Source organism: Clavelina lepadiformis, chromosome 3, assembly GCF_947623445.1.
Source record: "Clavelina lepadiformis chromosome 3, kaClaLepa1.1, whole genome shotgun sequence".
Lineage (NCBI taxonomy): Eukaryota > Metazoa > Chordata > Ascidiacea > Aplousobranchia > Clavelinidae > Clavelina > Clavelina lepadiformis.
Genome location: NC_135242.1, coordinates 21,794,829 through 21,807,175, shown reverse-complemented (window position 1 = coordinate 21,807,175; position 12,347 = coordinate 21,794,829). Strand labels below are relative to the sequence as shown.

The following is a 12,347-nucleotide window of genomic DNA, read 5'->3' as shown; positions in this document are numbered from 1 at the left end:
GATTATATAATGTACCTAAGACTCAGCTAGACGTCATGCAAACAGACGCATTAAAATGTTATGTATTTTTACATATTTTTTTATAGAAGTATTTTTGCATGCACTGTACAGTGATCAAAATATCAATTACGTACCGCAACAAAAGTTAAAAATACATAACTGGAAAATCATTGGAAGCAATTCAACCGTGAAAGAAAGTAAACGACAAAGCTATAAATAAAAACATGTTTAACACTCAGTCGCTGATTGCAAAAATTCAGTGACGAAACAGCCACAAGCATACCATTGTTGAAACTGACATAATTGCTAACAATAACATATGCACCTGTGCTTATGCTCAAACTGTATCTAAGCTACGGAAGTTTGAAACCGCATTTCTGACATTTCGCGTAAAATAAAAACACGCAGAAAAAATATGAAAATTCATGATGATGAATTTTATTTTTGTATTTGAAGTTACACCATTAATGCCCTTGAAGTTGGGATCGTTCTTGTTTTTCTTCATACGACCACTGATCAGCATGCTTTGTTATTAAGCAACCCGCCAGTACCGCTGTGGAAACTGTTATTAAGAAGTAAACGAGTATACGCCTGGTCTTTTGATGCCTTATTTTAGCACATTACGTCAATTTTATAACATATTTTTATCGTGTTTCATCCCAAAACTCCATAATAAGCCTATTTGGACGTTATTAGTGGGGTTAGGTTGTGAATACCAGCCTATACCGGGAAGGAGATTGATCGGTTGTTCGCAAGTTGTGGAATAATTTTCATGCCTATCTCACTTGCATGGAAGGTTACCCTTGTTTTAGGAATTTTTTGCTTACCCTGTTCTGTTCAGGAAACCAACTTCTGGTCGTGTTTCAATGAAGTTTTTAATAGTTTTGGAATTCTTTCATTGAACGCTTATCTGGTCCGTGTATACTGTAAGAGTGCAAAGAGTCACAAGCTATATCTTTTCTATGTTCACTACAACAAGTGATAAAATAAAAATATCTAATAATAACCTGCATTCATTCGTTTATCAATGATTGTTGTTTAACACTGATGTATTAATCTTATTTTTTGCTTTGTCGGACCTGACAGTTTTGAACGAAAATATATAGAGGTATAGCCCTACCAGTACGTATCACACCCAAATATTATGGTGCTTAATATTGTTTTATGATAATTAACCCGTTATAACCGATAACAAAAAGACCATTAAACATGCAAAATTACACTGCATAGCCGTGACATCTCTAGCACTTTGGATTGGCAGAGGCAAGCTGAAACTTGACACAAACCCAATGGTTCTCATGATGCTGAAGACAGAGGAAATCTTGAAACGATATGAAAATGCTCAGGAAAAATCAACATTTCTATGAATGCGTCGTCGTTTTGCCATCGACGAAAAATTGAGAGCTTACGAGGCTGGGGAAAAACAAAGACAAGAGAAGTATTCGCTTGTTTAGCTTTTAACATATCTTGTTGAAGAATTTTCTTGCTAGATTCGAATTAGTTACGGTCAAAATGTTAAACTACACAATTTGCTTATTTATGGATAAGTATATAGCTTATACAGAATTACCAATTTTATCATTATAAAAACACAATGTAATCAATCGCAAAGCATGAAACAACGTAGATGTAGTAACCTGTAATATTGCCCCTTATTTTCAATCAGCTCCTTATGAGTACCGGCTTCCACAATCGATCCGGAATCGATCACCACGATCTGATCGGCGTTTTTCAACGTGGCCAATCTACGAGCAATGACGATGCTTGTTCTTCCTGATCTAGCTGCATCCAGCGCTTCTTGGACTGCCTAAAAATTTGTGAGGAATCAAATCCACCTTTAATTTAATACGAAATGTAGCGTATAGTATGACTGAAGTGAGATGAATAAAACAAAAGGACGACGAATGAAAAGAAATTCTTGTGAAAAAAAAAGTATTTGCCACCAAACCTTTTCGTTTTCGCTGTCGACGGCGGATGCCGCTTCATCCAGGAGAAGAATTTTCGAATTTCGTATAAGAGCGCGTGCAATTGCAATTCTCTGTTTCTGTCCTTCAGAAAATTTTTCTCCTTTTTGACCAAAATTTGTTTGCAAATTCTGAAATGTGACAATCGAATAAATGCACTAAACCGTTGCGTCCTATAGTTTCAATTAGAATTACTGCACAATGCACATGACAATCATAATATAATCCACATGCCTTTAATTCTTAAATATATATTGACTAGCAATCGAGAGTGCCATGCAGCTCAACCTACTTCTGGTAAAGCAGAAACAAATTGATTAACATTTGACTTTCTCGATACTTCTTCTAATTGTCCATCTGTTGCCTGCGCTTCCGACTCCCCAAAGCTATCCAGAAACAAGCGTTAGCTTAAACATCGTTTTAAATACCTTTAAAGCTTAGTATCATGAAGAAATTTCTGAAATGCTTAATACAAAAAAGGTAAATTTCAATTGTTTTAGTTACAGAATATTTTCTCTTATGCTCCTATCAAAGAACTCAGGCTCCTGTGACACGAAGCTCAGTTGCATCCGAAGCCATGACACGTTGAGTTGCTTGATGTCAATCCCGTCAAGAAGCTGGGACCAATATAGAGAGAATTAAACTAACCTTTTAATGGGTTGTTTTTTTTTAAATTCTGTTGTTATTCCGATTACCGGTGTTTTGTATAACCTATACCTTGTGAATTTGTCCCTATGACATACCTTGTATGATTATCATGTACCTATAAGGCTTGAAACTGTTTCTACTGAAACTCGTTGGATAAAGCTTTATTAAGTTGAGGAACATTTTGAATATTGGATAGATATATTGTTTAAGTTGATGTGTATTTACCACTTGGCCCTTTTCGGGATCGTAAAACCTTTCAATCAGGTCAGCTATGGCGGTCTTTTCACATCCCGATTCCCCAACCAGCGCCAAAGTCTGTCCAGGTTTCACACAGATGTTAATTTCTCTTAGCACAATCGCGCTGGGTTGGCATGGATACCGAAAGGAAACCGACTTGAAAATAATTTCGCCTCTACAGTGTTCCTGGGTCGAAAGGAAGAAATCTCAGCATAAAACAAAAACATGCTTAGCTCGTGACCACCATTAGGCTAACGGTACTGCGACAGGTTTTAAATTCAACTCACATAGACTCACCGGCGATTTTCCTTCTGGGCTGTATGCATCAATCGATGGAACACGATCAAGCAAAGCCAAGAGCCTGGTTGCTGACAATCTTGCTTCCGCATAATCAGGAATGAAAGAAGGAATTTGTCCAATCAACGTGTATCCGAATATGAGAGAGAACATTACTCTGTGACATCACAATGCGATGATAAATGTTTCTTTATTTTGCTTTTTTTGGGATTAATTTTCAAATAATGGATTAATCGTTTTCAAAGCAGTAAACTTCCACTTGTAAGAAAGTCATTCAGACAGAATAGCTTTGAGATTTTGTATTTTTTTACACAAAATAACTTACACTTCACTTACAAGAAAACCTTATTAAATTCTAATTGTCCATTTTTAAGGAGTAAAATCGCCAACGCAAATACGGCCGCAAACACGAACAGGCCAGCAGCCTGGCTGAAGCCATAGCTGGCACCAATAACGATTGATTTCTTCAAACTGTTCCTGTTCAAAGTAATAAGTTTAGCTTGCACTTTGTTTCAATTCAAAATACAGAATATATTTCAAGACTTGAACTGTTCTACTTAAAAACGCAAACTATAAATGTCTCTGATGTTAAATACAAAAACGCCGCAAAACGGTAACCGTTTAATTACTGATGGTGGCTGAACCGTGTTATTCCGGTATGCAGCAAAATAACAACAAAGTTTAATTGTTATCAGCGTATATTTGATCACTTACCTTCCAGCCTCATTGAGTTTTGTTTGATATAACTCCACAACATTTTCTTCGTTTGACAATGCCGCCACTGTGCGGATGTTAGATATTGCTTCAGATGCCAAGTGCCCTGAATTTGTATCAATGAAAAACAAATGTTACTTGTATACAATTTATATTCAAACGAGTCCACTTCGTACATCCAACACCGTTGAAACGTTTTTGTCAATATTTTCACGTATGGAAGTTATTGCAAAGAAATAAATACAAACTAAATGTAAAAAACATAACTAATCAACGGAATATATTAAGCAAACAATTGTTAAAAGATTTTAGTGATAAAGTAATTACTGCTTAAATATATTTAAAGTTCCATTGGGTAATGATTCAAGATTTTTCTGCACCTGCTTTGTCAAACTCAATGGTTTCTAAAATAGAAGCTCTGGTGATAACTTTTGTCGAAAAATACTCCGCTAAGACGAGGATAGGGAAGAGTCCGGTTGTAAGAAGTGAAAGTTGCCATCCGTATGCGAAGGAAATCACAATCCAAGACACTTAAAAATACAACAATGCTGAAATCAAAAACGAAAACCTGTCAAACAGGCTCAAACTCAGTGGTGAAACCGACGTTATTTAACCGAATAATCCATGGCAACACAGTTCATAAAAATAATGAAGGACATATTTTTTCGCCAACTTCATGGTGGCTTTTAACTTGCCTGAAGCGACCACAGTGGTTATACTGGGACTCCAATGAAGATATTTAAAACGTTTCGCTGAGAGCAGATTGCAGGTCAACATAGACTCACATAAGGTTGCTAAATTACTCAGAATGAATCCCAGCCTTGCTCCAGTACAACCATGCACACGCGCCCCATCTACTTCCAAACGTCTGCACAATGTTTCTGTGCTGTGGGCGTCTTTGTCGAAAAAATTCATCTCCTGCCGCAAGATGGCGCGAAATGTAAGTACGCGCATGCGCGCTACCAGTTCCATTCCAGATTTTCCAAAGCAGGCACCCTGCAAAATTTTTCGTCCTAATTTTTTTTTGTCGTGGACACACTTTCAATACTAGCTTTTATCCCACTGAAACCAAGTCTATTAGTAGTCTTCTGTAAAAAGTTTCGTTTGAGTTTTATAAAACAACGATAGTACGCTCAACTAAGTCAAAAGTTATAACGCTATAGTGTTCATGAAAAACAAACTTCAGGTTTGTGTGATCATGTTTACGTTGTACTGTACCTCTGCAAGCAAAGCAAGAAAGCAGACAAGACCAAAAATAAAATAAGAGAGTCCGATAAAGGAGGCATCCAATTCCTGTTCGTTTATTTTTGCTATCGCTGTAAGTTGAAAGATAAAAGACCACAACACTGTCTGCAGAGGATCTATGGCACCAGCAATGAATGCAAAGATACATCCACCTTATAAATAAATAAAAAAATAAACCAATTTATATTTTGGAAATCATAAAGATATGAAAACATGGGCAAAATACCGATTTCTTTTTTTGACAAGAATAATTTCTGTGATTTGCGAACAGCTGACTGACAATATACGCACAAGACTTGCTATTAAACCTTTGGTTTTTCCTGAAAATGCCAAAATTGTGCGCTTAACTAAACTTGACGCCATGTATCAAATTCTTGCTTCCTTGTTTGCTTGTTCATGTTAATTACACTACTTCCAAGCTATAGCCAATACAGCAAGCACCAGTACCGGTAAGTTTACCTAATAAGTATGGCCATTCTTGTTTGTTCATTCGAAGAAAACGCCGGAAGCTGAACGTTGGAAGTTCATCTTTGTCACCGTCAGGTTCTTCTCTTTTGTCTTGCAGCTCATCTCGTACTGTTGTGCCCTTGCTGCTTTGTCTGTAATGCTCAGTTAATGTCTGCTGCTCATCATCAGGCGAGTACGTGTCATGCAAGTCCAACTGGAATCTTTCGGCTTTGTAAGTAATAGGGAGAGTTATTATTACCAATTAGTTAAATGTTATAAAATAGTTTGCGGTTTCGTTACTGACCCTGACATGTCACATTTTTGAGAAACACGCTTCCTAAATCTGTACGTTTACACGTTGTCATATTCGTAACTATGCAGTATGTCACATGTCGACCTCCAGTGTTTTAAAGTAAATCTTCGTTACCTTTACTCCGGTCAGCTTGGTGTCCTGCCTGCACTTGGACAAGTTTCTTATAGAAGCCGTCTGGAATTTGCAGAAGATCTTCGTGTGTTCCTTGCTCTTTTACCCTTCCGCCTGCGATGACGACGATCTTGTCTGCATCACGTATCGTGGAGAGACGATGCGTAGCCACTATAGTGGTACGGCCTGATGTTTTTGCATAAACAACTTAATTATTGAATAATTTTAGGCTACTGACTATACAGTAGAACAATGATTTTGTTTATCGAAATTGCATAGGGACTTCGTTTTGCGCACAAGAGATAAAAACTGCATCTTAAACTTAAGCCGGTATTTGTGCTAATTGTTTCAAATGTTTGTATTCTGTTTGATTTAAGTTTTCATGTACAAACATAATCTTTTTTCTATCATAAATATCGTAGAGACTTTTGTAAACGGCTTTGTGGCAGTAGGAGGAAAAATTAAACACAATTGTACATTTTAATGTTTTCTTACCAACAGAGGCTTTATCTAGGGCTTTCTGTATTTCTGCTTCGTTGTAAATGTTCAAAGAGGAAGTCGCCTCATCGACAAGTAAAATCTTCGGATTTCGAACAATTGCTCGCGCGATGGCGATTCTTTGTTTCTGTCCAGCACTCAGTTGATCTCCATTTTCTTCTAGTAAGGTGTCAAATTTCTAAAACAAGAGTTAAAATGTAAAAATTCTCTGATTTGTGTGTGTGTATGTGTAGAAATGAAAGTGAAAAGAAGATTACAGTAAGTACAACAAAAATATGAGTTTGTTAAAACATTTTGCTTGATGGCTTTTTTGAATATTGTGATTATGCGAGCGGTATGTTTGTAAAGGAGTTGTATGTACCTCAGGCAACTTCATGATAAAGTTAAAGGTATTCGCTTGTTTGGCTGCTTCGTATATTTCGTCATCAGTGATGTCATCTCGACCCCAGCGGATGTTGTCAGCAATTGTTGTGGCGAAAAATACCGGTTCTTGGGGCACGAATCCGATCATTCGTCGCAACTGCTTTAAGCGAAGCGACTTGACGTTTTTGCCGCCTATCTTGACATCTCCATGCTTTTTAAAATTTTGTGGTTTAACTATAAGTTTATGCAGTGTAGGCCTATATATAGGCAGCTGTATACAATGGGAAATCGACTTTTTCTCGCAAACAAATGAACTTTTTCATCCTCTTTATACTTTTGAAATCGACTACCAATAAAAATGATATATCAGCTTTTATAACTACTCTCCATTCTGAAACTAAACCATATGTTGTTGTTAACATAGATCTAGCAATATTTGCAACATAACTGTGTGATGAAATTTGAACGGAAAGTTTTTTAAAACTTAGACATACAGGTAATCACAAACAAAAGCTGTTTTTACCTCAACATCGTAAAACCTTTGTATGAGCTGAACAACCGTGCTTTTACCACATCCTATTTGGCCGACCAGCGCCAGCTTTTTGCGGCTGCCAACAGTAAATTTTAATCCCTTTAACACCTATCAGAAAGAAATCATGCAAAACTTTAATATAAAATGAAGAATTTTTAATGCCTCTTATTTCAAAGTGAATTCAAGTTGTTTAATATTATTTTGTCTTTTTCCTTACTTTAACATCTGGACGAGAAGGAAAGCTAAATGTGACATTGTCAAATTTGATTTCTATGTTTTGGTAATCAGGTATTTCCCCTGTTTCAGAAAACACGTCGATGACTGGAATTCGGTCAATGATTGCATATAATCGGTCAACTGCTGAATGAGCTTCGACAATGTATTCCAAGTCAGTGAACGCCTGCAAATATTTGACAATAATAGGGCATTGCAAATCCTTAAAATGCAAGAGCTATATAGATATATAGACGAAATTCCATCTGTCAGCTAATTCAATTTCCTGGGTTTGCACCGTGCAGTCTTTATTGTTAGCCTACAATATATGTGTGCATATAAGAAACTATACCTTACTCAGACTTACTAAACGGGCTCCGTATACTGCTGTAATCACGTTGAATACGCTGATAATGATATCACCGACGGCAAACTGGCCCTCAAATACTAAAGTCATGCCAAACCAAATGGACAACCCAAACATAGAGAACATGGACAAGCTAGAAAGGCCGAGTACTGCGCCTACGGTTAAACTGCGATAGATTCCAATTTTTTTGACGTCCTGGAAGTTTCCCGCGTATCTACCATAAGAGTTTCAACACAAAATCTAATCATGAGGATTTGTTTTTATAATAGCGTATAGCCTACTGTATAAAAACGGTAATGCCTTTTACTCACCATTCAGAATATGACAGAGAAAATGATTATGCTCGAGTGATTTTAAACCTATAGGACGACAAGCTTCCACAATTTGAAAGAAGATACCTTCTCTTTCATATTCTGAATGGCGAGTAAAAATCACTACCAATAAAACACAGTGGAGTGTAGTCTAAAACATTATATATCTTATATATGTCTTCCAACTGTAACATTTTTGGTTTTTAAAGGTGGAGAGGCCATTAGAAATATGGGGGGCGGGGCTATGTCCACCCGGACCTACTCTTCAGCCATCGTGCTTTTGTTTTCAGCCACCTGCTAATTCTGAGTTAAACAAGTCCTTCTATGAAGTAAAGCTAGTGTCAGAGTCAAGAGGTATTTAGATCTATTACGGCAGCATACTATATAAAAACATTGTACAGAAGACCAGGGCTGTAAATGAAACTATTTTTATGACCCATTCCAGCATCTCATCCCTCGAGAACTCCAAACGCAAAAATATAACAACCAAAGAAAAAAGAATTTCCAGATGATACAGTATATATGTACGGAAATAATCTATCAGTGGTGAACCTTCTTTAAAAGCCCATCACGTTTCATCAATCCAATGCTCACCTTTCGACTTCCCTGTCTTGGCACCCGAAAGCTGCTACGGTTTTTATTGAGGAAATTGCTTCTTCGGCAACTGCGCCGGCTTTTGCGTACGCTTCCAATTCTTTCTTTTTTAAACCGTCCATAACCTAAACACACGACAGAAATATTGCTTACAAAGCTTTAAAAAAAACCTTTTACCCAGTACGCTACGAATTATACTGGTAAAGAAAATAACAAAATGAAAATACCCCAAAAGGAGCTCACAAAGCCTTTGAAATTCTAGGACATTTGTCAGCACTCATATAAGTTATATTTAAAAAAATAAATGACCAGCCTACAAGTTGCAGTTGAGTGTCATGCAAGAGTTTGGTAAATTTCCTTTCCCATTTTTACAAATACCATTTTGTTACTTTCCTCTGGAAAATTACGTTATGGTTTCGTTTCTGGTATTTTCATTGATTACTGATATTTCCAGTTTCAATAGAACTAAAACGGCATCTCTCTTACTTTAAATAAGACCATAAAGGCAAGAAACATAACCGGAGTAAATGCCAATGCCAACAGCGCGAGTTGCCATGAGTAGTAAAAACCTATAACTAAGCCAGCGATTGTCATGAAAGCATGTTGCAAGAACCTGGATGTTCTTGTAGCAATGGTGGTTTCTACAACAGTGATGTCTCTGGAAAGAATTATCAAAGCTGAATAGAGATGTAAGATGCACTTCCAGAGCCTATATTTAGAGTAATGAGCACATCACTTAAAACAGTGATTCGTAAATTGAAACTAACCTTCCGAGGGTAGAGATTAACTCTGAAGAGGAAGTGATGTCATGAAACTTAATCTCTTGCCGTAGAATAGAACGGAAGTACTTCACGCGAATCATTTTTGTTTGTCTGCATTGTCACAAATCAAGGAGGTTTTTTGCCAAATAACAAAAACAGTTTTCAAGTTTTAGAATTTTTCCTCACCTGACTGCGAGTAAGCTCCAGGCCAACATTTGCACAAAACCAGCTACAAACATCGCTGCTGCTATAACGAGGAAGGCGTAAACCATTTGAAAACCGGACGCTTCAAACGACAGTAGCTGTGGGCCCAACGTTTTGTTCCATTGACTACAATGCAAATCAGTAATCATGACAAAGTTTGGCCGGTAAATAACGCATCTACATGTGGACCTTTAATCCTTTATTTATATAAAAATAAAACTTAAAAAAACTCGTTTTGGATAGGAAAAGATAGAAAGCATTAACAACGGAGAATTTTCTTTTTTGCTCGTTTGAGTCATTTTGTGTTGTCGTTGCCATCTTGGAATACATCAGCTCGTTTTCGCGAACAGATTTTAGACAAAAATTCAATTGCACAAACCTTTCATTCAGTCTTGTCAAGTTGTCTTTGAAACAAATGGAATACTGAAATCCGCAAGATTGGTATCGTTCGTGAGTCGAAAGCAAAGTTGAGATCTTTCCCAGAACGAGGAAAAGTAAAGGCTGACCCAATCCGGCCACAGCGCTTCCCACGGTACCAGTAGCAAACAAAATCCAGTCGAAATGATCAGCGAACCGGAACTGCAATGACGCACATCATCAATACTTTTGCGTGTGTAAAAAGTAATGACAAGTTGTAGTTTTGCAATACCGGCGTGAAGCTGGTTGCCAATTTCCTGGTTCCTTATTTATTTACTTGTTTGCAGATAAAGTTGGTTACATGTTACATATAGTTACTTATTCATCTTATTATTCTTAAGTAAAGGTATTTATCGATATTGTACAAGTAACTGAATAAGCATAACTGGAAAACCAGTATCCAGTTTCAGACCAGTATTGCAATAACAGTACCGTAATTTAAAAAAATTCACAACAAAGTAAAGGTTTAATATTTGATATTCATAAGATCTTACCACATTCCAATATGAAATATTTTGTTGTCGTTTTTCTTTCTGTGACTTATCAATCAACGGTGTGGTTGCATCATCATTAACTTCAGTCATTGCCAAATTTTTATCTATATAATACTACTCACTTAGGACAGGTAGTCTGATTTTTTATTGTGGCGCACATAAAAAGACTTTTCTAAGCCTCAACTATAAACGCAGTTTAAAAATTCATATTTTAGCTGCTGCAATATCAACTGTTGAAGAAATGCATGTGATTTCGAAAGCTGTTTTGTCCCGGTAATAAGCTTTTAAACGCACATAGTACGACGTTTCTTTTTTATAATAAAGGTTTTGATGGTATTGCAGGTCAGGGATTTGGAGTAATTTCGGCACGTTTGGAGTAGCTCGAGCCAAGTATAGTTCTATCCCGTGATCGCTCGCACTGGAGCTAACACGAATTACAACTCTTAATCAAGAATTCTGTCTCTTGTTCATTGCTGTCTGCTGTTACACTGTCATTCACGCTATAACGCAACACTTAAATAACGCTTTTCCTGTATATATTCAACAAATCGTTTCAGTGCGCAGAGGTAAAAAGTACACTTATTAAAGTACCAAAACTATAACTTAACCATAAGTGTTTGTTCAGCTTATGAACAGTAACTTCCGACATTTTGCCCTTACAAAGCAATTTTTCAATATTAGTTTAACGTTTATATCACTGCGTTGTAAATTTATTGCCTATACATCCCTTTCTTCTCCATTATGTTTTGACGCTTTGTACAGTATTGGTTTTCTCTTCAGCAAAATGTGACTGATTTGGAAAGGGTCGTATGGTAACTGATTTGTCGTATTGCAAACACTATGAACCTTTTACACTGGATTTTGATTTATCAGTTTGGTAGTTCTATCTGAGTAATGACTTATACCTAATGTAAAGTGAAATACACTAAGAAACATTTAGCAGCAGCACATTGCTCAAGATTTATTTAAGCCTTAATAGACTTTAGGTCAGTTTCCACTCAGTCGCTTAATTATCTGCTTCCTCAGTTGAAAGAATTTGCAAGCAAAAAGCTTTCTGATTAATCAACTGTCTAAGCATGCGGACTTGGTTCGGCTGTGACGGTTACGTCACGACTCACGAATCATGAGTTGTTTTGGAAATGCTGAAATTTTATTTTGGGATATTGCAATTCAGTTGTTGACCAAACTTAAATTCTCCTTAATGACGTTCAGATAAATTACCTCGCTTGAATTGGTGTGCCATATATATACTGCTGTAATGTTTACAATCTTTCCTTTACCCTTTACTCTTTTACTCTTTCACTTGTTACGACTGCGCAATGTAACGTTCAGTAAGCTTAGGTGAAAGTCTTTGTGTCTGATAATAAATAAAATGGGAACTTTATCATTTAGTAATATGAATAGACAGAATTCAAGCAACTAAACAGCATAGTCACGCCGTTTGAGAAATGAGAACTCATATCATCGAAGCAAAAGCAAAAGAAGTTATCAACCACCAATCGTCCTCGCTCATATTGTAACAATAGGCGCCAGTGTACGGTGTACGGTTATGGTGAATATATTTGTTGTGTAATACTTCACACAAGTAATACAGCAACGAATAATTATTTGTCATAC

General features: G+C 36.7%; 1 protein-coding gene across 1 annotated transcript; it reads right to left on the bottom strand.

The window, feature by feature from the left end:
- Window positions 1–46: 46 nt before the first annotated feature.
- On the bottom strand, window positions 47–12,274 carry LOC143449500 (ATP-dependent translocase ABCB1-like). The gene is made up of 25 exons (XM_076949730.1): window positions 10,731–12,274; window positions 10,199–10,398; window positions 9,802–9,945; window positions 9,622–9,726; window positions 9,341–9,512; window positions 8,855–8,979; window positions 7,950–8,163; window positions 7,587–7,769; window positions 7,361–7,477; window positions 6,836–7,048; window positions 6,472–6,652; window positions 5,980–6,162; window positions 5,565–5,780; window positions 5,079–5,257; window positions 4,646–4,856; window positions 4,241–4,390; window positions 3,861–3,966; window positions 3,483–3,623; window positions 3,147–3,303; window positions 2,838–3,035; window positions 2,469–2,581; window positions 2,257–2,350; window positions 1,949–2,095; window positions 1,638–1,807; window positions 47–1,413 (listed from the first exon to the last, which is right to left on the bottom strand). The coding sequence occupies exons 1-25, from the start codon at window positions 10,818–10,820 to the stop codon at window positions 1,362–1,364; spliced, it is 3,861 nt and encodes a 1,286-aa protein (XP_076805845.1). The 5' UTR covers window positions 10,821–12,274; the 3' UTR covers window positions 47–1,361.
- Between the last annotated feature and the right edge of the window lie 73 nt (window positions 12,275–12,347).